Below are 25,908 nucleotides of genomic sequence, written 5' to 3' on the forward strand. Positions count from 1 at the left end.
ACCAACCTTAAAATAGTATCTCCAGGGATGCCTAGAGCCAACACTTAGATCTGAAACCACAGCAGCTATTCCAGAGAACAGTACTTGGAGAACTGGTTTGCCAATAAAAACAAATTAACGTGAAAAGAATGTTTCAAAAATGACACTTCCAAGACATCTGCACGTGTCTAAAAGGGAATAAAACTTCTGTTTTCATTAGTTTCAATTTCAGCATCACATCATTTCCCATCCTTTACTCTGCATATTCTTAATCTGCCATGTGCCTCAAATTGCTTGGAGACAGTATCTGCAGACCCCAGAACATGTAATTAGCTGGGGCAGGGGGAAGCAGAACTATTGCCAGAATTACCTGCGTAGAAAGATGCCTGCTTGTGGAAGTTGTGCTGTATTCTGCCTGGCGTCAGACGCCAGGGTGATGTCTCCTTCTCAAGAGGTACCTGTCTCTTCACTGTCTCTGCCACACAAGCCCAGTACGTTGTTCTGGGGCAGACCTGTAATTCAGCTTTGGCCAATTAGTTTTAACTTTAAAAGGAAAATGAAATATAATGTCAATGTCTACTTTTGTGTTATTGCTTGACACATGCATATGGGCAAATATTGTGCACTACAATGATTAACATGTCATGAACACAACATACAATTACAGCCAAAACAAGAACTCTGACATTTTCTAGACTACTACCAGGCATAATTCTGAATTTAAATAAAACCAGCATTTCTTAGCTGAAAAGGGCTTGGAAAACCCCTTTGTTTATTTGTTGCAAGACATGAGGCTTGTCTTTCCATCCCTTTGTTGTTTAGGAGAGATCCAGCAGTGGCTTCAGCGAGCAGGTAGTGCAGAGGGGACAGGAGCAGGGAGCCAGCTAGCTGTTTGGAAGAGTGAGAAAGAAGAGGACAGGGAAGAAAAATAATCATCCGTTTTTGTCTTCAGCTGTTACCCAAACACTAAGCCAGGTTCCTCAGGCTGAGGAAGTAATTTCAGACTGTGCTTCTAAAGCAAACATGTAGCAAAAATAAAGTACAGAATTATCCCAACCAGAAATAAGGGTTTGAGGTAGCTCAGCAAGTACTTCTTAATGGGTTAAAAAGACAATGCTAAGAACAGTGCTGCAGAGAAGGAGGAAAAGAAGGCTTCAGGAAATACCACAAAATTAGTTTTAAGATTATTGTGAGAATGAGCCATTTACTCTAGGCACTACTGACTTTAAAATCTTGTTACAACTGTTCTCTTTAAAGCCTCAGCCACGATAACGAGACTTTGCATCCCTTACACCTTCACTGTGCACTGTTCCTCTGACTTCTTCTAAATGCCTGTGATTTGCCGGTCTGTCATCCCGGCCTCCTCTTCCACAAGGACTCTGGGTGGGCCTGTTTGCAGAGGAGTTTGGTGGCTGCCACCAGACCATGTTCTGGGGTCCTTCTCAAGCGCTGGACATCAGCAACAGCGTTTTCTCAGGCAGGGACTGGAATAAGATTGGGTTTTGCTGTTGAAAAAAAAACCAAAATAGGGTTAGAAGACTGAAGAGACTGCACATCTGTCCCATTAAAATTCAGAATTTTTAAATGCCAGCAGATCTTGACTTCAGCAAAAATACTCCTGTAAAGGCCAGTTCTGCTGAGTTACTGGTGAAGGATCTTTTGAAAGCAAGTGTAAAAGGGACCTTTTTTCAAGGGTGAATTTGAACTTCAAATTTAAATCATTTGAGGACCTGACTAGATAAGCAAATGCCTATAGCTCTCAGCTGAAAAGGCTGTGTGTTAGACCCAGTTCTGACACACACTGTGTGTGCCTCAGTTTCCTCTGGGTTGTAAAAATAACATCATTTTAGGCTTTGCATATCAAAAATTCCCAGATGAAAAGTGCCATAGGACAGTTCGGCATTGTACTTGGTATCGCTCTTGCATCCAGTGACTAAGGTCACTGCTGCTTCATACCAAATTAAAGAAAAAGAATTAATTCCTTTGGGTAGCATTTCTTCCTTTAAAATTCATTGTACATGTTCATACACACCATTCATGTAAATATCAGTGAGAAGTGTATGTCTGAAGGTGAAAAAAGATGAACTTGGAGATGAGGCCTGTGCTGGGAAGGTGCTGCTGGCTGGAGGTGCCCGTGGGGCAGGGCTCTCCCAAAGCCATCTTGCTCTCTCCTCTGTGGAGAGATGCCGAGCGGGCATTCAGCAGCAAGCTCTTGTTTAACCAACAAACTCGTCAGCAGTTAACAGCCATGAGGAGTGTGAGTCTCCCGCAAGCTGAGGGTAAGGTATGAGCTTTGGAATAGAACCTGCATGTAAAGAAGAACCACGCAGCAGACGGTAGTTACTTGTTTTCTTGTCAGTTCCCATTCCTCCATTTTACCTGCTCACTCAAAGGGTGTATAAACCTTTGCTGACCTGACTATTGAATGCTTTCCCAATTACTTTTTTGGACTGCTAGCTACTTTTGTACTGGATTAGTCTAAAATGAGGAGGCTGTGACAGGCTGTACAGGGCCAATTGTGCTTTTTACAATTACTTGTGGGGATTGGATCCAACCACCTGCTCCAGAGCCTGGAGAGGTTAATTGCAGCTCTCTTCTCTTGACCTGCATACCAGAGCACATCCCAGCCATCCTGCCCTCCTGGCTGCAAACTGTCTCAAACAGCACTTCCTGATTTAGGCAGGCAGCTGACAATGGATGGTGACAGACTGTTTTAAACAGGTTTGCTCTCTGCATTTTAGACGAGAGGGTGGCAGCCTAAGTTTTTCCTGTGTCCTCTCACTGTGTAGTGTTTGCAAGGGAGATTTGTGCTTGCAGCATTTCCCCTCTTTGTTCCTTCAAAAGCAGCAGCTCAAAAGAAATCTGTGTGTTAAGTTACCTGCTAATGTAACTCTGCCTGTGTCACCCTGCTGTGTCAGCTTGCTCCATGGGGAACCTGAGCACTTGCTGCTGCAAACAGCCATGCCCTCCCCAAACTTGTACAAGCTCCCCTTCCAGCAGCATCACCAGCCACTTCTGGCAGGCAGAGTGTGACTCTGCCTGGAGTCACAGGCATGGAAGAGACTGAGAAAGGGAGAAAGTGACGGGGAACATTTGCTGTAGGCCATTAGCCAGAGAAAACAGCTGGCACCGAGTCCTCAAAACTCAACGTGTGTTTCTCATTCCCTCTTCACTTTGGAGGGGTGTCAGAGTGCTGTTAGCATGAAATCACAGCTCTCACCTGAGACATGGATGAAAATAATTCTTTGTTCTGGGCCTGTAGTAGATCCCAAGTGAAACAGAGTGCTGGGCATTTTCCATACATGTTCAGGGATCATAGAATCATAAAATACCAGGTTGGAAGGGACCTCCAGGATCATCTGGCTCAACCTTTCAAGGCAAAGCATGACCTCGACTAGATAACAGAGGCTTCCTCAGGTGAGCTTTAGTCTAGCCCGAATGGTTAACAGTGGTCATGGTTTCACATACTTCATCATGGATACATGATTTTCCTTTAAATGCTTTGGTTTGCTTGTACCTAGCAGAGTAAACCCAAATTCCAGATAGAGAACTGATAAAACAATGGCGCTCTTTAAGTTGTCCTATCAAGGATTATTTTCTGGAAGATAGAATCAAGTGAAACTCTAGCTCTGAACTCTACACAAGGCTGCTGTGTGAACCTCTATAGTATAGTCATATATCCTGATTTCTACTTACCTCTTGGTCAGTGTACAAATGACTGAATGGCTCTGTTTGGACATATAATCTATGAAATTTGTAAGCCTAGCCTCATGTTTTTACAGCTACCATTAAAGTCCATCTTTCAGTTCCCTAATTTAGCACCTTTCTTGCCTGCTGGCAAGACAAGAACATTTTAAACAGCAAGAAGAGAATCTAAAATATTAGCTGCTGTCATGTCAGATATCAGTTATTCCCCTGATCCAGTCTTGATGTTTATCCCTCCCTCTTTGAGTTTTCTTAATTATTTCTGTCTTGTATTAATTTTCACAAAACTCCCTAGGTGTAGGCTTTATGATTTAGAATCTCAGCTGCTCATTCAATTAATGGGCTTGCTTAATGTGCTTAAACTTTCCAGAGACACTTATGACAGAGGGGGGAAACAAAGGTTCTGAGTATGCTCCATCTCATTTGTGGTTCTCCAGGGCCTGGAGTCCATTTTAAGCTCTTTATCAGATAACTGGATTTATTTATTATTATTTTTTAATTCCTGTACTTATTAAGCAATTCTGCAGCAGGAGCATCTCTCCAAAAGAGTGACGTAGTTTCCTTTGCCCCATCCCTTGCGGTCTGGGGCATGTGGCTTGGTCCCTTTGTAAACAAGTAATTGATTGTAGTTTCAGTACATTAATGAGGAGTCGAGAAGCTGACGTGGAAATGGCAAATGTGGAAGTGCAGCTCTTTATATATGGGTATTGCACAGGGAGGGAAAAACATTGGACAGTGAGCTTTTCTAACAAGAACCTCAAAGCACTTGACAGTATTTTTAGCAAAGCTATTACCTAATACTAAGCAGCACAGGAGAGTGACATTAGCTGTACAGTGGTGTTGGCAAAGGGACAACCTGCAACGTTTGGCTGCGTGGTGTCACTGAGCGTGCAACAACAGTCATTTGATACGGTCAATGTTCAGTGGGTATATACCAACAGATCAGCTGGCACAGTGTTTCCCAAATGTTTCCCCTTCCATGCTTGATAGTAGAAATTGATATGATAGTACAACTCAGGTATTGTTCATCTAACAGCTATATATATAGCTATATATGATAGAGCTCAAGAGAGAAATGACGTTATTCCAAGATTTAAAGCAGGACAAGACTTAAATTTTGAAGTCATATGCGGTGTGAGGACTGACTTTGGGAAAAAAAAATAGGCTGCTACACAGTTTCTGTAATTTTTCTTGGCTCAGTGACCCCTAATTCCTGTTAATAGAAAAGATTTGAGGGAGGGACATTTGCAGAGCAAAAACCAACCTGTGTTTCAGCATGTTTCAGCACTGTTTCAGTGTTTCAGCACTGAAGTCTACATGAGCTATCTCAGTAACTCCAGTAAACCAGAATTTAATCACCAGCTTAGCCAGAATCCCTTCAGATCTGAGTCCCAATGCATTATACAACGTGACACAGAACAGTCCTGACAAGAACAAAGTCCATTTCAGTAACACAGCTACATCTCATGAGCCATGGTTTTAAAAGATTAAAACCACAGTTCATGGAGACTATCACCTCTCTCTCACTTTGAAGCAGAATACAAACCTTTATATAGATCCAAATACACATACACATGCGTGTACGTATGTACATGTATCTACAAACATGTTATATGTTAATCTAAATGTATTATATATAATGTAAAGGTATACACACACATTCATAAATATAATTTAAACCCATACCTCCTGAAGCAGTTCTGTCTTGTCAGGATGCAGCTCAAACTCGTTGCTATATCACAGCCTTTACATAAGCAGGATCTGTGCTCAGGATCTGTGATTTTGTGCCAAAGGATCCCTGGGACCAAGAGAGTAGATGAGGTGTAGTTTAGAGCCCATGTGCTAGTTCTGGCAGTAATTTTGAATGCTGACACACAGCTACTGCAAATACATTTTGCTAAAACAATTACTGAGAAGTTCTAAAAATGAATGCTTGTGCTGCACTTGTGCTCCTGAGCCATAAGGGGATCTTTGTCTTTCAGTGTTACAGTGCTCAAGGAAAAAGGAATGGATTCTGTTTTATAGTTCTGAGTCAGTCTTTTTCTTACTAACATATGGCCCCATTTTTCCCAGGTTCTTTAAGCAAGTTGTAAACATAAACTTTGATGCACATGGAGTTTGATTCATGAACAGTTTAATTTGCTTCACATAAAAGATTCACATAGGTTATATAACATCATTAAATTATTTCTGTAGTTTGAGTAGTATCCATTGAGGAAAGCAGAACTGTGTCCCTGGGGTCCATTTATCACTGTTTGCTACTAATTAGAAAATTGAAAATGCAGTATGCACAGCTCACATTATCAGTGTTGTCTCTGGACTGATGTATCATTCCTTGTGCTTCCTCAGGAACTTTTATTCATTTCCTAATTAATTTTTTTTTTCTTTTAAGGTTTCTGACAGCTGTGACTCCATCTTCGTTAATGGCAAGGAAATGAAAAGCAAAGTGGATACTATTGTTAACTTCACTTACCAGCATTTTACCACCCAATTAGAAGTGACGGTCTGGGTTCCCAGGCTCCCGCTGCAGATCGAGATCTCTGATACAGAGCTCAGCCAGATCAAAGGCTGGAGGATACCCGTCACCTCCAATAAAAGGTACGCTTCCAGCACTGGCACTGTCCACATACATGCCCAGGGCCTCTGGTTTTAGAACACAACACATTTTTAGAGTGTTTCTCAGAATCTAACCTATCGTGTTTAGAATTAGGTTTACAGTCTGTCTTGGCCTTCATTAAGACATCCAACAGCGGTATCCGTAGGCTACATTTTATCCTGATCTATGTAGTTAAAAGTCAGTGGCTTTGCCTGGAGCATTAAGGAATTCCACACTATCTCAGGAAATTGTATCGTAACTCTGATGTGCAAATCTGAGGACAAGGACCTGGACCTGCTCTGTGGAAACAGGGAGAAAGAGGGAGTGAGGTCAGTGGGCACTGCCAGGGCTGTTGGACTAGATAATATACTCTTCCAACCTAAACCATCCTGTGATTCTGCAACTTTGGATGATTGTTCAGTCTCTGTAGTGTACAGCAGACCTGGCTGAAGCACCACTTAGCACATCTGAATTACGTAAAAACCCATTCATGTTCCTATTGAAGTCTGTGTTCTGATGAGCAGATTCTTCCAGGACAAATGTGGATGGGGAAAAAAGGTGGTGTGTGTGGGGGGAGGTAGGGGAAGCAGGGATTTTGAGCTCTGTTCCCATTATTCTCTACTGAAAATACCCATCATTTGCACAATTTGCAAGATGAAGAACTTCCAGTAATACTGCTATATTGGTGGATTCTAGGCTAAGCTGAAAAATGCTACTGGAGAACAAGGCATGACACCAGCTCAGATTTATAATACAGTGAAAAAGCATTTCTGGCAGCAGTAAGTGCAGTGGTAAACACTGAGGCAGTTCTCGTTGAAGCACTCGCCTTGCCCAGGAGAACATCTCAGCTATTGAAGAGCCTTAAAGAGCCCAAACAGGCAGCAGTGGAGTAGAATTATCTAATACTTTATGAGGGCATAAAACTAAGGGTGGTAATAGGACAGAATTTACAGGACATTGAGATAACAAGCTCCAAAGAAGGGGACTGACTTACCTCTGGGCTATGGGGGACATTTCTTCTGGCAGTGACAGAATAGGTGATGAGGATCTGGCACAAGAGTGTGTTGTGTGTCTGCTTCCATGATAAAGGCAAAGTTGCCACTTGTGGCAGGGAGAGATGTGCTGGGTGAGGAAGGAAAGTATGCTGGCTGCTTAAAGTTTCACTTAACTTACCTTCTACTTGTAACCTGCGCAGCACTGTAACACTCCCTTAGGAGTGTTACAGCTCCTACTAAAACCAGTGGGGATTTTGCTGAGCAAATAGCTGCAGGATTAGGCTGTTGCCATTTATTACAGGAGTAATCTTTGAGCAGCAAGCTCAGTGAGTTAGACATTCAGCTGTGCTTAACAGTCGTGGACATTCTGACTTTAAACCCGTTACATGCAGTGCTAGAAATTTACCCCCTGGTGTCTAGTTCTGATTTATTTGGCCAGCTGAAATAAAGATAATGGTCTGAGAGTCTGCTCTGTTTGCAAGCTGGCGAGCGGGGCGGGTTTGCTGCTGCTCAGATTGCATCAGAACTGCTGGCACATCTTCAGCAAGCCTTTCCATGGAGGGTGGAAGAGAAAGGGTGGCCCCTGTCTCACCCCCCTCAGCTGCAGCTGGAAGGTTATGACACTGTGTGTCAGCAGTCCAGGCCCGTGGGAATGGGAAAGGTTTCAGCTAGAAATAAATTATCTCTTGGTTTATGGAACATTCACGTGGATTTTTTTTAAACTTTGGGGAGTTACTCTAAATCAATAGGTAGTGTAGAACTAGCATTAGTTGTGCTCACTCTGACATTTGCTTTGTACCAAAGGTTTTTTACATTTCCTTTATTTTTAGATTCGGATGGGTTTTACCTGAGATTTAGTGGCTTTTCTTCTTTTTTTCAATTTTTTATTTTTCTCCTAAATTAATTTTTCCTGAATCCTCATTCAGTGATGCAGACAGGAGGCCACACTCGCTTACTCTGAGCAATGGTTCAGCCCGTAGTTCTTCACATGCCTGCCCAGTGTGTGTCATACAGTGTTACTGCTGAGCAGCGAGAACGTTGTCTTGTGTGATACCTGAGGATAGGTTTGAAAGAGAGGAGAGGGCCTTAATCTTTTTTAACCCCCCAAATGCAAGCATTTCCCAGCAGGTGTGGTTGCCATAGCATTGTACTGCTTCAACTTCACGTTCATGTAGAGCCATATACAGAAGGTAACATATTTTTGAGCATTTCTTAGAGGGATTGTGCAGACACTTCCCCAACCTCTGAACACTGCTCTGTCTCCCCTGGTTCCCCCACTGCCTCCTTCCCACATGCTCAGTGTGGCTGTGCTGGTTCAGTTGTCACAGGGGCTGAGCCAGATGGCAAAATATAACTGGGTTTACAGTAATCTTGTAAATGTTTTTATTGGTGCTGTCAACAAAAGTAATGCTTGTGAAACTACTGTCCCAGCATGGCTGTTCTTCATCTGAATATAACAGCTTCTATTTCAGACCTGAAAAGTGTTTATGTGCCTCAGATCACATCTGTTCTTTCCAATGATGTTTGTTGATCTATTAAAATGTATTGCTTCTCCCTATAAACCCTGTTATGTCTGTAACTGTAAAAATACATGTGATTACAGACATGTTGGCTTACCTAACTTCTTGAGTAATTTCCACAAAGCAATGGAAAAGGGTTTTTCCAAGTTTTGCAAATGCCCCATGCCCAGCTCAGTTTGAACTGTGTGGGTTCTGTCTGAACTGCTGTAAGAGCAGGAAGTTCTTGGAGGAATAGAAAGAGCAAAACTAGGCAATTGGGACAAATCCAGTCTCCCCTGTGTAAGAGCAGTAATACAGTTTAGCATATCAGTCTGTAAATATATGGTAGACCTTTGTTTATTGTCTAGAAGAGAACTTGATCTATGGTGTGTACTACTGCAGATGTGAAGGGCCTCCCTCACCAGATGAAAGTCAGTTCAGGGATGAGCTCATGACAAATGCATATGGAATGTGGTCCTTGAGCTAGCTTGGGCTAACAGAAACCCTGCTCCTGCAACAGGCTGCCCAGCAGCCCACAGAGCCTCAGCAAACAAAAGGTGTATATTTAAATGGAAGTCAAATATGAGAGCGTAGAAGAGGTCCAGGCAGACTTTGCTAGTCTAACATGAACATTTATTTTGATTCCTCATGTATCTGCAAAATAATTACCACCTTCTTGAAGTTCCTGCACTAGCAGCTGTATGTACATACATTTGTATGGGTGAGTGGCTTCCACTTGCATTAATAGGAATTGCATGGCTAAAGGCTCACAGAACAAGCTGGAAATTTAAGTAGATATTTGCAACTGGGATAGCAGTTTGTTGTCACGAGGCTCCCAGGGAGGCAGCCACCACACTGTGTCACTTCAGCACATGCTTCAGTATCTGGCACACAGTTTATTGGCCTTTTACCAGCACCTGGCCTTACTGAACAAAGCTGGTAAAGCCATTACTGGGTCATAGCAACTCAGAGTAGCATCAGCCCTTAAAACCTTCAGAACAGAGTTAAGGGAGATGTGGTATTGCTTATGAATGGTAGTCTGTTGGACTAATGGTTAATTAGGTGGTAGCTCTAGTCTAGTACTAGAGAGAAAGCAGGGAAGTCAGCCTAAGTTAAATGCAGGAAGAACCAAAACTGCTTCACATAAAGCTCTATGTGAGTGCTGCCACTCAGAAATGAAGCCATACTTGACGGTGAATTAAGTGAAACCAGATTCAAACCATTGCAATTGTGAGTAACTTCCACACAACGCCTGAACATGCTGTAAATTCCCTCCTTTAGTTAAGTGACTTTAATGTCCTACAGAGATAAGGCCATAGAGATGTTTGTAAATAGGCAGACTGTATTTTCAAGGCATGTAAAGGTACCAAACTGTGTTTCTTCTCGAACTGTGGCTGGAGCTATCTGCAATTTATTCCTTTAGCTTCCACTAAATCAACTTCCAGTGGCTTGTATTCTGTGTCCAAAACTACTTTTTTTTTCCCCCCAATTAGAAGTGTTGCAATTGTTTTTTAAATACATGACTCTTTAATGAGTATTTAAATTCAAAGCCAGCAAAACTGATTTCTTTACGGTTTTTTTGTAACAGAAAATTGGCACCTGGCCCAAGAACGTGATGCCTGGTTTGAGAGTGGTGCAAATTAAAAGAGACATACTTAAACTGCTCACAGACAGCGTCTATAATGTAAAGTTGACAGATCACTGATTAGATCAGTGCTAGCAGGCACCCTTGTAACAGGGCTGCTGTTGTAACTCAGCTCTCTGGCAAAGGCTTTCTCTGTGTGAAATGTAAATTAAATGTAATTCTGGCAACACTGGTTCACTACAGAAAAGCAAAAAATCTTCCAAGCAAGTTTGCCAAACAGGAAGAAATAGGATAGGAAGGATTCTGAGAGATATCTAGAGCTAACCTTACAGATGACCAAGGGGGGGAAAAGCACAGTATGCATCAAGAAGTTATATTCAGGAGGACATCTCTTAAAAAGAAAATGAGCTCACTGCTTAATGAAGGATTTTAAGCCTACTGAAAACACTGTAACAAGTTTAAGACTCTAAAGGGAATTATGCAATTCAGTGGATCTCAAAACATTTTGTTGCACCCATGGAGACAAAACACTGAAGAGCTTCGATTACTGAATCAGGATTTGTGGCTTCGAAGTAGAAATCGGTATCATTTGTTTAAATAAAGCAAAAACTGAAGTTGATACCTGGTGATGTAGACTTGCAAAGCTTGTACTGAAAATTCAAACAGCTCTCTCTTCACTTTGCACTGATGTAAGAAAGCGCCTTGCCCATTCCGTGGTTTTGGGATGCTTTTCTGCTGGTCCACAGTTGCATGCAATTGAAACCACATATTCCTAAGGAGAAGTGTGCAGATACAAACACTTACGGTTTTTTCAATGAAATGGAGCCCTTACCTTTGTTTGTTAGGAGGTAACACAAGGAAAGAGTTGGACCGGAATCATCTTTTTGTGGTTGGTAGTACTGACTGCCCACAGTCTTCAGCCTGCTAATACAGCAGCATTCCTCACCTCTGGTCATTCTTCCCACAGCCCACATTTATGAGCTGTATGGGACTGGGGCTGAACAATTCCTTCCCTCAAAGTTGCTCTGTTTCCTGTAGAACACTCCAGCAGTCTAAAATTTGAAACAGTGAAAGTAGAAACAAATAAGCACAGGAATAAATATGAGTTACAATAACACATTGGATCCGCATAACACATCTGGTTGTGTAACAGAAACAGAAAAGGGAGTTGTGTAAAAAAAATTAAGTCAGTGTGAAAGCCAAACGTATTTTTTTCAAGCCACAGAACACTGGTTCTGTGTCTCTTTTCCCATGAGAAGACTGGTTCCTACTGGTTCTGTGGCTCTTTTCCCCAAATCCTGTGAGTACTTCTTACCTGAACAGCTTCTGTGGACTTTTCTCCAATTCTGCACAGGTACTAATGTTACTGTCTGTATCACTAAAGAAAGGGTTAAATCCCCTAATCTTGGAGCTAAACTTGGTTTTCCCAAAGTCTGTGATTATTCAGAGCTAGGTTATAGTTTAGATGAGCTGAAGCAGGTCAGAATACAGGAGTTGGAAGTGGGAACGTTAAGGAGTTCATAAACTCTTTATAAGCATTACAAGCCAAAAGCAATCTAAGTAGGCATTGGCCATGTAAGCTCTATGAATAGTCCCTTCTTGAATATTCCCCTCATCTGTTTTGCTGCCTGGCTGGTTCAGTTCATAGTCCAGATTGACACTTGTGTAGGGACGGAGAGAACAATTGAATTTTCCTGAAACACCCAGCTACTCTAATTCTGCAAGACTAATTTCTTTTGTGTAATAAATCCCATTTTAGGATCCTGGTTTTTTCTTAATAATTCAGTGATGTTTCACTGACTAATGATGGACACAATGATGAACACTGTTGTTTTGCACACACAAAACCAAAAAGGCTGTACGAAATACCATTTACTTTAGGCCAAATACATATATTCAGCTACCAAGTGGTGCATTGAAAATATATTTCTAGTGTATTAGATTCTGTAACACCAGATCTTTCGATCATTTTGAAGAGAACAAGGGCTTTTCTTAGATATGTTTTCAGCTGACTGTTTGCCAACTTCGTCATAAAACAATTTATAACACAAACAATTCTGTTTTATAATAGTTTTTCATAGCTAGTATTTCAAAGGAGAAGATAAAGGGATACAATAAACACAAAACTACTTCCCCAAAATACTGTGAAAAATAAGAGGCTTACCCTGAGCTTCTCACCCTTGCTATAGAGGTGGCTTCAGGCTCAATAAATAAGTAAACGAGGAAGGCAAATTATTTCTGAGCAATGAATTCCACAGCATGGGGGCATAATGAGTAAAAGTGTGACCACCTAGTACTTAATCCCTGACTTGAGAGAGATAAGAGAATCCATGTGTTTGTCCCAAGGAATAAACAATAACAGACAGGAAAAGAATTGATGGGAAACAGGGTTTTAAACCAGGCAAAGCTCTGTCAGGTGTGACAGCACAGCTGTCAGGTACAAATCACTGGGCTGCCTTATAGAAGAAGGTTTATGGGAAGCTGTTATGTTGTCATGGGTTGTATTTTGCAGGGGGACGGATAGTTAGAAAATGTTAAAGTGTCTAATGCTGCTGTTTCTGTGGGGTGAGTGGTAGCCTCAGCAGTCTGCATGGTGTAATCTGCATTGTTTTACTGCAGATTACCATTACCATGCAGAATTACTGCATGGTGTTACTGCATGGTGTAATCCATGCAGTAACTCTGCATGGAGTAACTCATGTCCTGAGTGGAAGCCCCCTGTGGTCATTACCTGACTAAACATACCAGACACTTGCATGACCTGTATGAGATTTAAGGTGAAACAGTATATTTCTCAGATGCAGAGAGCTTAATGAGCTACACATGTGGGATAAGGTGTGGTGGCATTACCTAAAGCAGGGAATCCTCAGTGTGTTACAATAATTTTGAAGAGAGGAGGAAAGTGATACAAATGTTATGGGGAAAGGTGGAGGAAAGGATGTTAAAACATACTTCTCCCATCCCTGCTGAACTGCCACACGGTTTTGTTCCCAAACTGCCCTCTCATAAACACTTCATGTTGCTTTCCTTAGCCCTGTGCAGGATTTGGCTGCTGCTTTGCAGACACGGTGAACAAGCAGTGGTGCCACTGAAATGTGGCAGACATATTTTCAAGCTGCTGGGAGGTCCCACTCAAACAACGAATTCACTATCAGAAGTGACAGTAGCTTTTAAATTGTACAGCACAGAAAAGTTGCAGAAGCATCCCACCCAGATGTAGTAACCTACCCATCCAAAATCTGCTTTCCTATTTCTCACACAGCAGCAGATGATAACAACATTAACCTAACTGAAAATACCATGCAACTGAAGTGCTGCAGTGTTGTAGGGAGATCATGGCGGTGCAGATAACAAACCTGGATCTGTTTACAGGCCTACCCGTGACAGTGAGGATGAAGAGGATGATGAGAAAAAAGGAAAAGGTTGTACCCTCCAGTATCAGCATGCCATGGTGCGAGTCCTCACACAGTTTGTAGCTGAATCCTCTGAGTTTGGAGGCCACTTGACCTATATGCTGGGCTCTGAGTGGCAGTTTGACATCACTGACCTTGTGGCTGATTTCATGAAGGTAGAAGAACCCAGGATTGCTAAGCTTCAAGATGGCCGAGTTCTGGTTGGTCGTGAGCATGGCATCACCACGGTCCAGGTACAGCCCATGATTTATCTGTAGCTTCCATAGAGGGAGTTCTGGGTGCACACACACAATGGATAGTTAGCTTAGAAAACTAATAGCTCTCGGAAAAAAAAGCTGAAAAAAAAATGCACATGCTAAACATAAAAGGAAGTTTGAATGGGTTTTCGGAACTTCCATAAAATACCTTTAGGTGAAACTCCTGATGGAATTTATCCACGTTAATGTGACAAGCAACACAGTGAGATGTTCTGAACAGTGAAGCGGGTTACGTGCTGCACATACCTAGCTCCTTTCAAATTAAGTGGGACCTTGTGAACTTAACTGTTGGGAAATTTTACCAAAGAAGATCTACATGCATCTTTATATGCTTAAACGTCTGTGAAAAATTAGTCCCATTATGTTCACAAAATGGACACAAAAATAATCTTCAGAAATGTTTCAGTGTTCATGTTCACTGCCTGTCTCTCTGTCTAACTTCATACATATTTCTTAATCAAAATAAAGGAACACAAGCACTGGTGCTCTTCTTAACTGCACACATCCATATTGTTCCACTCACGCTAGGTTTCCTTTGTAGTCAGTTCAAAGGAACAGGTACTTCTAGAGCTCAGCTCCTTTCAGCCTAAAACAAACATCACAGAGAGGTCAAGTGATTTCTGCCCTTAAAAAGCATCTTTCACTCCAGTGACTACAAGAGAGCAGCAGGCAGCAAGCTCCGATGCAGGGAGCTGTGCTGGGGATTTCTCATGTTTAGACAAATTGCATCTCAAATATTTTGGGCTTGAACCAGCTGTTTCTGGCATCAGTAGAAAGATGGCTGTCTCTTTCTGAGCATGTCAGAAACAAGGTCTTAGAACAAACTGATAGGACTACTTTGTTTTTGAAAAATGCAGACGGGCACCCAGTGGGATTTTCAAAGTCCTCTTTCATTTCATTCAGGTTCTCTGTCCCTATAAAGGCATCAGGCCAAGTTCCTATCAGCCAAGCTTTGTACACTTACTTCTTCTCTTACTGAGTTTCAGCGTTAAATCAGTGTCTTACACTATGCCTCCTGCTAAACTGCATTCACAGGGAGCTTTATAGCCCACACAATAAATGACTTTTGCAAAACAAATCCATTTAATCTATACTCCATTGTTGAGATGAAGCTGCAATTTTGAAGTGACTGGTTGTTTTATTAAATTATTTTTGTAACTAAAGTAATTTAGCAGCAAGTAAGTGTCAAGTCTTGGGGAAGCATTGATTATAGCTTATACATGGATGTGGCAACCCCAAGATTCATAAAAAGTACTGGGCCAATTAGAGTCTAATGTTGCTTTAAAGCAGTTAGTTGCTGTTTCATGCAAGACATTTGCTTTCTCTTTCAAGGTTCTGTCACCTCTTTCCGATTCCATCCTGGCAGAGAAGACAGTGATTGTTCTAGATGACCGTGTAACCATTACAGATCTAGGAGTACAGCTAGTCTCAGGCTTGTCCATCTCCTTACAAATCAGTAAAGGAAGCAAGAGAGCTATCGTTTCCACCACCTCTGCATATGATATCCTTCATACTCCGAAACAGGTATGATCCAAAACAGTATCTAGAATTTTTATATAGATATATATATATGTATATAACTTTTTTTGTTGTTGTATTTATCATAGAATTGAGACTCTAGATCACTATAGAAAGTGTAACTATCTTTTTAACACTGGCAGTTTGCAGTAAGAAGACTTGTTCTCATCAAAACATCCTTAAAATGATATTTTTGCGAGTGTTTCTATAGTTCCCAGAAAAGGCTACAATCACTTTTGTATATTTCATGTAATCTTCTATATTTGAAAGCATGACAGAAAATTCAGAATACAGCACAAAGATGTGTTCTTAAGGTAAATTGTTTCAATGGGCTGAATGGGAACACCATTCCAACACATAACGGCTCTGCATGTGGTATTAAAACTGGCATTAGAACTGCAGTACTAGAGAAATTCCCCATTATAGGTCCTTTAGAAAATTAATTAACCAGGACCTTGGAAATATTCATTATTTGGATTATTTTCATCATGAGGCTCTAACATTCAAAAGAGGCTCCTCACTTCAGACTGAGAAAACCCTACAATTTTGTCAGCACCTTTTATTAAATTTAGATGACTGTGTCTTTCATAGTTCCTGAAGATGAGAGAAAAGCCCGAGCGAGTGGTCTAGAGAACACAAATCTGCAAGAAGAAAACGAGGAGCGAAGCAGACATTTTGATTTTCTTTTTGACCAAAAAAAACCCCAAACCCAAAGTTAAACTGTGTAATTATTTTGCCAATGTCAAACAGACCTAAATACCTGAGTGCCTGATCTGTGCTCTCTCCCACATTTTTCTTTCTCCCCGCAGGAAGCCATAGTGAGCGCGTGGATTCTGTTCAGCGATGGGTCAGTGACGCCGTTAGATATCTATGACTCCAAGGACTTCTCGATCGCCATCACCTCCCTGGATGAGATGGTAGTGTCTGCACACCAAAACCTTCAGTCCAGATGGCCTGTGGTGGTGGCGGAAGGGGACGGGCAAGGACCTCTGATTAAAATTGAAATGGTCATCAGTGAGCCATGCCAGAAGACCAAGCGGAAGAGCATTCTGGCTGTTGGGAAAGGAAGTGTCAAAGTGAAGTTTGGTCAAAAAGATTCTGACCGAAAAGGAAGCACTAATGACATTGATGATATGGATAGAGATTTTAAAAGCCATGCAAGCAATTCTATAGAGAAACCTGCAGAACAAGAGAGGACAGTACAAGAGTGGTTCAAAAACCATGAGGACATGTCCAGTCACGAGGACAATGCAAACAAAAGCACAACTTTCGTATATCCCATTGATCAGGAGTCCCTGGAGGATGGTCTCCAAAATAACCCAACTGCCTACACAGGTTTCCCTGTGCAAGTAGAAATACCAGGAGAAAACAATCCCAGTGATCTCACATTGAATTCAAGAGGATTAACGGATTTAGAGATCGGCATGTATGCCCTGCTGTGTGTTTTCTGCTTAGCAATCTTGGTCTTCTTGATTAACTGTGTGGCATTTGCTTGGAAGTACAGGCATAAAAGGTTTGCTGTGAGCGAGCAAGGCAATATCCCCCATTCCCATGATTGGGTCTGGCTTGGAAATGAGGTTGAACTGCTGGAAAACACAGTTGACATTTCGCTCCCGTCAGAGGAGTGCACTACCATGATTGACAGAGGAATGCAGTTTGAAGAAAGCAACTTTCTCCTTAATGGGAGCTCTCAGAAGACTCTTCATAATCATATCCTCAGATCTTCTGAGTACCTTTGTGAAAAAGAAGTTAAAAGTGAACCTATAAATCCTTCTGGGCCAAAGCAGAAGCGAGTAAAGTTCACTTCATATACAACGATACTGCCAGAGGATGGAGGCCCCTACACCAATTCAATTCTATTTGACAGTGATGATAATATTAAATGGGTATGCCAAGATATGAATCTTGGTGATTCCAAGGAACTTAGGGACTATATGGAAAGACTGCAAGACAATATGTAAAACTACTTTCTTATGTTTGTAATCACCTTTATGCCTTCTGTTTATGGATGGTGGAGCAGTCAGTCCAGTCAGCAATAGGAACAAGACAGCCCAACCTTGGAGTTACTGAGATGATAACCTGATATCACTGAGCAGGTACAAGAGGCTGGCTGAGTTAAACCTGTTTCACCACAAACCAGGATGTGCCCCTAAAACAGCTACCTGTAGGTGTTGGAGGTGTCACACACGATGGCTGTTTTTGTATACTGCCTGGTACTAGCAAAATGCTAATACAACTACGCTCAGACTCAGAGGAGACTTCATTGTTTGTCATCTCTCATGATAAATGGTAAATCAGAAAAGAAAGGGATACTTGTTTGCATTGATTTTTCTAGTCGTCGTCCTTTGTAAAGCACAGTGGACATTTCTTGCTTACAGCCTGAAACGAGGCTTACATTAAAAGGGATCTGAATGAATCTAATTTTATTGCCTATGTGCAATGCAGCCAAGTAGTTGTTTTATTTTTTAGAGATATAAAAGCCCCCATGTGGTTAATTTCTTTTCCTATTGTTTATGAATATTATTTGACTTAGGAAACATTAAATATTTTCTTTGAAGGTTTCTTTTTTGGTTGTACCAAAGTGTAGTACGGTAATATTTATGATGATTTAAGTTTTCTATTCATTTGCATCAGCCCCTAGAGATACCTCTTTCATCACCAATTATCTTTCTCCTTTCCTTATGGGTACATGGCTCGTTAGTATTTGAAACACAGAAAGGTATTAGAACTCTTACTGGGAAAGGGTTGTATCTTCTTACAGGGAAATGTAAATACAATAATAAACCCTGGAAAATAAAAATCAAGGAGTAACCCCTGGGTTTACTTTTGTCATTGCTAGTATGAAAAAGTAACCTGCACAAAACAGCACATACTTCAAAGGAAAATGCTTTGCTGAAACAGCAGCTGGGTTGACAATACATATTATCAGAGTGGGAAAGTCACATGTGGCATTGAAATGCAGAGAATAGGAAGGATATTTCCTAGCAAATAAGCAAAAGCTTGGAGTCACTGTTGCTCTGCGCTAATTAGGACACTGATGGTAGAGTTCAGCAGGACAAAGAAGTCCATGCTCGACAGCTAATGCCCAGACCTAGTCTAAAACATCTCTGACTGTAAAGACATTAAAAACTTTACACCATGTTTCATTAAAGGGAAGAAGGAAAGAAAAGACACACTGGGCATATTACAGAGTGACTATTCCCAAGTTTAACAAGGGAAATATGCTGGAGATTCAAAGCTGCTATTTCATATGCATTACATGTGTTTTTTTACTGAAGGATGACTCAAGTTGAAAATCACAGTTAGAAAAAAATTAATCTACATAATACTTAACAAAAACAATAAAGCACATGTTCTTGTGATGGATCCTGTGCAATAAACACAAGATCCGAATTACAACTGCCTTACATAATTTAGTTCCCATCTTTTAGGTAGATCGGGACAGGATTTGAATTTTATCATTCAGTTCTGCTATTAGAACAGACCAGACCACCTTAACCCTGGGAATCCTGCATTTGCAGCCTAATCCATAACTGGGACCAGGTTTAATATAACTACTGCAAAGTATGAGAATTTTAATGGTGAGTCTAGAAAGTGAGAACACCAGGCTTAGCTAAGTGATGAGAGACTTACGTTTGCTGGCACTGAACTGCATAGTGAGGTGATGGCATCTGTTATAATCTAATTTTAAGTAGAGAAAATAATAGAGCACAGAGATACTTCTGTTTCATAAGGGATGCAGCACTTGTGCGTCAAATGAAATCTTGGGTTGTTTAACAAATGTTCTCTCCTTTTTAAATGATCCAGACCTCATAAGGAAATATTAATTCCTACTATGAACCTTATTACTAGCAACATAAAAATCCCTTTTTAGAGTTTAACGTCTCTTTCCATCATGTTATTTTGTATGTGGCCCAAGCATAAAGCAAGAATGTTTTTTGCACAATACTAAATGAGTATATATATAAACCACAAATAAGTTTTGTCTGGAAATCAGAGGGAACAGCTTGCTGATGGCAGTTGCAGAGGGCAAACAGCAGAGCTCTTTTCCTGAGCACATACCACCAGTTCACCAGTGGAACTGTGATCTCACAACAGTGTACTGGACTCTATGCCTTGTTTCTGCACTGTGGCTCAGTACACCTGTAGATGCTGACCTCCTCCTGTCAGTGCCACAAAGGCACACCAAGAACCAGGGCCCTTGGGGGTGTGCTGAGCTGCTCTTTGACTCATCAATAGCTAATGGAAACCAACAGCTTTATTTACTTGGGCAGGAAATTCTCAAGGACTATGGCTTGAAAGACTGAAGATCATAACTAAGTCAGTGTGCTCACCACTGTCATATTGGTGTGTCCTTGAACTTTTGTACCTGGGGCCTGATCCCTGGTTGTCCATAGTACCTACCAGTGACTGTACATTCTGGCTGCACACTAAGTATGTGGAAGAAGGACAGCCCTATATGCAGTGTGGTCGTTGCTAGAAGCCACCAAAATCTGACAACAAGGAGAAAAAATCTGCAACTGCAGCTCATAGAACCTTTCTTTTTCTTTTTTTTACATCACATGTTGTTACATGCAAGTTCTTACATGGAAAAATGGCAATACAAAAAACCAAAAGAAGTGGGAAGAGAGAATTCTGTTCACAGTAATAACACCAGTAAAGCAGTTATTCTAGATTTATGCTGCTTTAAGCGCTTATGCTACTTCTTATAAAATTGAAAGGAAAAGAATTTAGATGAATACACTCAATGCAAAATACGGTTTTGAGCTGATCGGTCCTTTAAAAATTAAATAGCTTTAATTTCAAAATTATGACATACTTTAAATATAAGTAAAAATTATTTTAAATTAAAACCCCCCCAGTTTTCTGATTCACCTAAACTTTTTTCAATGACTTTTTTAAAAATCAAATGTTTTATTCATGGAATATATAATATTCCTTTTTGCTGTTAAATGAACAGCATTTATACATTGATAAAAAGAGTCTCTGCTTTTGAGAGTACAAAGCAAAGGTAGCCACATGATCAACAGGCGCCATGTGCATGTATGTATGTATGTATGCAGGAAACTAGGATTGTCTAAAAAAGACAATCCAGACTACACTGACAGGTTAATTAGTAGTATGCTTCAGTAGGTGCCCAGGAGAGCAACACCTGTAATTTACTACTGAACAAACCCAGCACATCTTTCTTACAGCACATCTAGAGAAAACGCTGTGCGCAAGTTCTTTGCCAGCTGTTGAGGAAGGACAGTGTGCACTGTCAACACGTACACCACGAGACACCCGGGCAGAGAATGAATTAATGGAACAAAGGGAGTTTGCAAACTTTAAAAATAAAGCTGATGCCGGACCTCACCTCTTACGTAATGAGAGTGGTTTATGGCAGCTGCACACTGGCATACAGAGAAGCAAGAGCCGGTAGTTCTCACCTGTGCAGGTGGTTTTCTTTCAGTTGGCCATCATGCACAGTGCAGCTCTGTGTGGCTTGTCTACACCTTCTTTCCCAGTCTTGTAAGAAGTTAGGAAACCAAGGCCCTGCTCTCCTTTTGATGCAGAACCACAGAGATCAACGTTTTGAGCTGCTGTTTCTTAATTCATACTGGGGAATGTACAAGAAAATCTTACAGCCATACAGTACAAACAGTCCATTATTCAATGGATCCCCTGTATTTCAAGGTAGAGTACCCTATGAATGAAATACCAATTTTTCATAGTGGATATGCTCTTTTCTGAAATATGAATCATGTGCACTACATTGAAATACACTATAGTGTATTGTGAAATGCATACATTAATTGCTGAATCTATAACACTGAATATGTATATACATCACACCCAAGGTATTTATACAATATAATAAGTCTTAGATGTATAACATAATGAATTCTGTTCAAAATAAACTGTAAGTTAAGACAATGAAAGAGAACTTTTATATCTGTGTAATTTGTATGCTGATTAAGTTATTCAAGCCTCAGTTTTCATCTTTAATTGTGCTCTTAAAAAAAATCCTTATTTTCTATAGGCAGATGTCTGAAATAAAGACTTCACTCTTCAGTAAAGCAGCAACTGAAAGCCTGTGAAAGAAACAGATTCTGCTGGAGAAATAAGCATAATGTTCATGGTGTTTTTAACACTCACTAAACCATTCACCGTTTATACTGGTCAGGGGGATCTGCTGGTTGGGTGGAGGGGGATGTGTGCTTGCAGCACTAACAGTCGGCAGAATCACCAGCAGGTGGAATGCTCCTTGCCTCCCTGCTCAAAGCAACACAAATTACCCGATTACATAGTCCAAGGGTTTCACCCAACCTTCCCAGCAAATGGTGTTCCAGCCCCCTCTTCCTGCAGTGAGTGATCCCTTCCCAGCACCAAACGTAATAAACAGATGACCTACTAAATGACCACTGGCTTGCAGAGAATAGCAGAGAGGTATCTCTGGATTCAAAGGCAACAAACTTCACCCATCCCTTTAGCTCTCCTTTGTGAATAACCATAGGTCAGATTTTGATTCAGTGTTCTAAATTTCCTTACCTTCCCATTAGTATCAAGCCTCAAATCATTAAGTGACCACTGACCTCATTGCAAGGGCTGTAGGACAGGAGCTTGCTAATGTCAAAATAGGAAATTGAGCCTCAGCTTTTAGCTTTTACTCAAGGTTTTGGAGGTGGTGGCAGAACCAGAAACACAGAGTCTCCCAAAATCTCCTGGGCACGATCAGGCCTCCCACAGACAATACAGTACCAACACTCAGGAGGGGCCTCCATCGTCCTTTTGCTGCTTCCAGCTGGACCACGTTTAGATCTGACTATACAAACTCACTGCAAAGGTATGGGCTGCTCTTCTGCCAGTGGGAGCAATTCAACATCACCTGAATGATTTAATGATCACTATTGTCATTTCTGAAGTACTGAATTGTGGTTTTATGTAAAGTCAATTGAATGAGTGGATTGAAAACTGTAATTTAGGAAGTGCCTCAAGAGTACCCAAACTTTAAGGTGCTTCAGGCACCAATTCCAGTCAGTCACCACAACAGTAAAATAAGAAACATTTTTCATAAAGGACACTCTTTTTGTACTGGCGGTTATATTTGGTCCCTGTTTGACCATTACAGTGACACCCTTCCCCTTAGCAGCATCTGACTAAAGAGATGCCAGTGGATCTATTTACACTGCAGTACTAGATTCAGTGTAAGTAAAGGGATCAGGCTATGAGCTTTTACAGGAAAACAGTCTTTGCAGTTATATTTTACACACACACACGCGCGCACACAATACACACTCTCAACTGTTCAAAACAACTACCCTATCTGTAAATTTTAACTACCCATGTGTGCGTGCTATGTAATAGAAAATAATTACCTACGTTCACGTGGGAAAAAAGTAGCCCAACAAATACAACTTTTTTCTTCTCCCAAAAAAGTGAGCCCTCAGGATTTGGCAGGCGGAAGGCCCACACCGTGATATTTGCCACAAATTAAATAGGCCACATCCTGGAGGCTGTCTCAGCTGAAACTCCCACTGGTCTTGTTAGGAGCTGGACTGAGGCAGGACCAGACAGTTGCCAGTCAGGTCTGGAGCCTGACAGGTTGGCAATGTCCTCGTGTCATACAAAGTGGACCCAATTGGTAGTGCCTCTGGCCAGTACCAAACAGGGTGCATTAGAGTTCTTGTAAGTGGTGACACATTGCAGTATGTGGTATTCATGGAGCTGAAGCTATTAATTCTACACCCTCCCAATCTACACCTTTGAGTGTAACTTGTATTATCTGTAGGTTTAGGGGTTTTTTAATCAGTAGGATTTAAAAAAGAAAACATCCTGCCATATGAACAAAATCCTGACCTCACGAGATCTGTGACTATTACAAAGAGTATTCATTTTCAACTAGGTCTATCTACACTATATTTATAATTTATGCGTTTATTACAAAGAATGGTGCCATTTTACAATACATTTACACTGAAATATTATCCCTGAGTTATTTCCTGTGCTGAAATAGCAAATGAGCAGAAGTTACAGTATGCTGTGAGTAGGAGATACTCTTGGTCCAACTGGAATCATGCTGGCTTTAACCACAATCAGGATTCTCTAGTATTCCAGGTTTGCTACCAGGCAAACTGAAGCCCACAGCAGTTGTACTGCCCAAAATCTGACCCAACCTAAACCATTCTATGATTCTATGTATAAAAAAGTCCTCCTGCTTACTGTTCCAGACTCCCTTTTCTCTGAGTACATGTGCCAGTGGACTTTCGAGTGTCTGTATTTCCATGTATTTTCTTCATAAAGTGAAACTAGTAGTCTGTAAAATGGATTTTTGTATAACTATAGGTTTTGCTTTTTTAGACACTTCTAGCTTAAAATGGAAAAAAAAGTCCATTAAAATGCATACTAATTCTTCTTGGGAAGGGATCCATACATTATGCACACCACACTGATCAAGATATCAGATGAAACATACAGTCTAGGCACAAGTCTAGTGTGGATTAATGTGAGACCTCACCTCAGAACTGACGTTTGTTCTATAGTTGAAGTTCATGGTCTGTAATCTTTGCAGTGATTCTCTCATCATAGAAAATATCACCTACCATGGAAGGTGCTTAAAAAAACAGAAGCTTGAGTTAATTGTATCTTCTTTAAAAAGAATAAACAAAGAGAAACCCACAACCCCCATAACGGAAGCTCCTCTCTGAAAAAGCACAAGGTGGCATTATTGTTCATTAGGAATTAGTAACTTACTAACATTCAAAAAAATGTAACATATATAAAAAGATGCCACTTACTATACTGCAGGCTATAAATCAACCTTTCACTTGAGGTAAAATACTCCCTCTTCCATGGAAAATGTATTTTGACAATTTTCTTTCTAATAGATAGATTAAGAGCATGGTTTTTATCAGTTCAATTCAGTTTTGGTACACAGTGAGAGGTAAGAGTCAAAACTCAGGCAGGCAAACTATGTTAAAAGCCACCTAGCTAGTGCAAGGAAATTGAACTACAGAACTAATAGAACTCTTTGCCTAGTTATAGCTAAGCATTTGTTAATATTTCCCCTTGGTTTGTATAAACTGGATATAGGTATCTCTTTTAATTCCAGGGACAGTAGGTAAGACATATTTAAACCACTTAATACTATGCTACATATGCATGTAGTATACATGCATAATATGGCATCACTACTAATATGTAGCTGATAGCACTAAATTGGCCAATTTAAGCCTGATTTACAAAGACAGGTTACAAGAATCTCTTTTTCTAGAGGAGTTTAGCAAGGATTGAAGAGATTAATACAAACCAAGCAAAATGAAGTACTTTATCCAGAGCCAGAGGATGTTAATCCCATTGACATCAGCTGCTGACTAGAAGAGGTCAGCTGGGATCCCACCCATTCTGCTGTAAGCACAAAAGGCTGCTTTCAGCAGCTTTGCACTGAAGAGGAAAGACACACTGGTACTGCTGCCCCTGACCTTACCTAGGCCTGCCTGCAGAACAAGAGAAGGGGTCTGCACAAATGGCAAACACAGCCGTGCTGTGCTCTGTTCAACTCATAACCTTCCAAGCAGGAAAGGGGCAAGGGCTCAGCAGGGGCTGGGAGAAATCAGAGACTGCCCAAATACAGTGATGTTGAAAATACCCATCATATGGTGTATGCTGCCTGTGTTGACTCTCAGCTCTGGCTCACTGCAGAAGAGGGTTGCTCAAGTCCTTCTCTGGCTTTCAGCCATCTCTAATGCATCACTCTAACTTAGCAAATGGTTTAAAAGCTCCAAAGCACACATCACCAAAATACAGACTAGCAAAAGGTTTCAGGCTTTTAAGGTTTGTGCCAGAAGAAGCTGAGCACGTAACTAAAACCATTTAATTTGCTGCCCTACAGAAGTTGCATTCCTCTACATAAGCTTTCTAAAAGCCAAAGTTTCTAAGGGTATTCCCTAATTTGAAAGAGTTCATCTTGTGGCACTTCTTTCTGTTGACCCCACCAGCTGAAAGTACATTGAAAATAAAAGTTGGCAGGATACCTGATCACAGCAGGGATGTAATGAGCCATTTTGGGATTCCTGATTACTTTTCAAAGAGGAAGATGCTGATGCCTGCTACACCAAGATCCATGCGACCACTCCACCTCCAGGACCCTGTGTGAAGTGGCAGGGAGCTGGGTGTCCTTAGGGGGACGTGCCTGTGGAGTACATCAGAAACTGGACAGTGGCAACACAGGAGGAGAGAAACTTCACAGTAAGCAGAGAAGCCTGGTGTGCTGGTGAGGAGTTTGCACATCAGAAACAAAGTATAAACCAGCCAGCCCTTTGCTTAACAAGTTTATCATATACCCAGGAGCCACTGTGGCATTCCTGAGACAACAACTTCCA

General features: G+C 41.0%; 1 protein-coding gene and 1 long non-coding RNA gene across 3 annotated transcripts in view; one reads left to right on the forward strand and one right to left on the reverse strand.

Annotated features, from left to right (window-relative positions):
• The window catches only part of TMEM132B (transmembrane protein 132B), a 238,414-nt gene extending 220,056 nt beyond the window's left edge, over nucleotides 1-18,358 (forward strand). For both annotated transcript variants that reach the window (XM_030501673.1, XM_030501674.1), the window contains 4 exons: nucleotides 6,077-6,282; nucleotides 13,732-14,005; nucleotides 15,362-15,553; nucleotides 16,357-18,358. In XM_030501673.1, coding sequence (XP_030357533.1) covers nucleotides 6,077-6,282; nucleotides 13,732-14,005; nucleotides 15,362-15,553; nucleotides 16,357-17,508 — 1,824 coding nt within the window. In that variant the 3' untranslated portion in view covers nucleotides 17,509-18,358. The remainder of the gene's footprint in view (nucleotides 1-6,076; nucleotides 6,283-13,731; nucleotides 14,006-15,361; nucleotides 15,554-16,356) is intronic.
• Nucleotides 789-5,474, reverse strand: LOC115614597. Its single transcript, XR_003993783.1, has 3 exons — nucleotides 5,371-5,474; nucleotides 1,272-1,484; nucleotides 789-867 (listed from the first exon to the last, which is right to left on the reverse strand). It is a non-coding gene; the product is annotated as an uncharacterized LOC115614597 (long non-coding RNA).
• Nucleotides 18,359-25,908: the final 7,550 nt, after the last annotated feature.

The sequence above is a fragment of the Strigops habroptila genome, chromosome 11, assembly GCF_004027225.2.
Source record: "Strigops habroptila isolate Jane chromosome 11, bStrHab1.2.pri, whole genome shotgun sequence".
NCBI classification, from domain to species: domain Eukaryota; kingdom Metazoa; phylum Chordata; class Aves; order Psittaciformes; family Psittacidae; genus Strigops; species Strigops habroptila.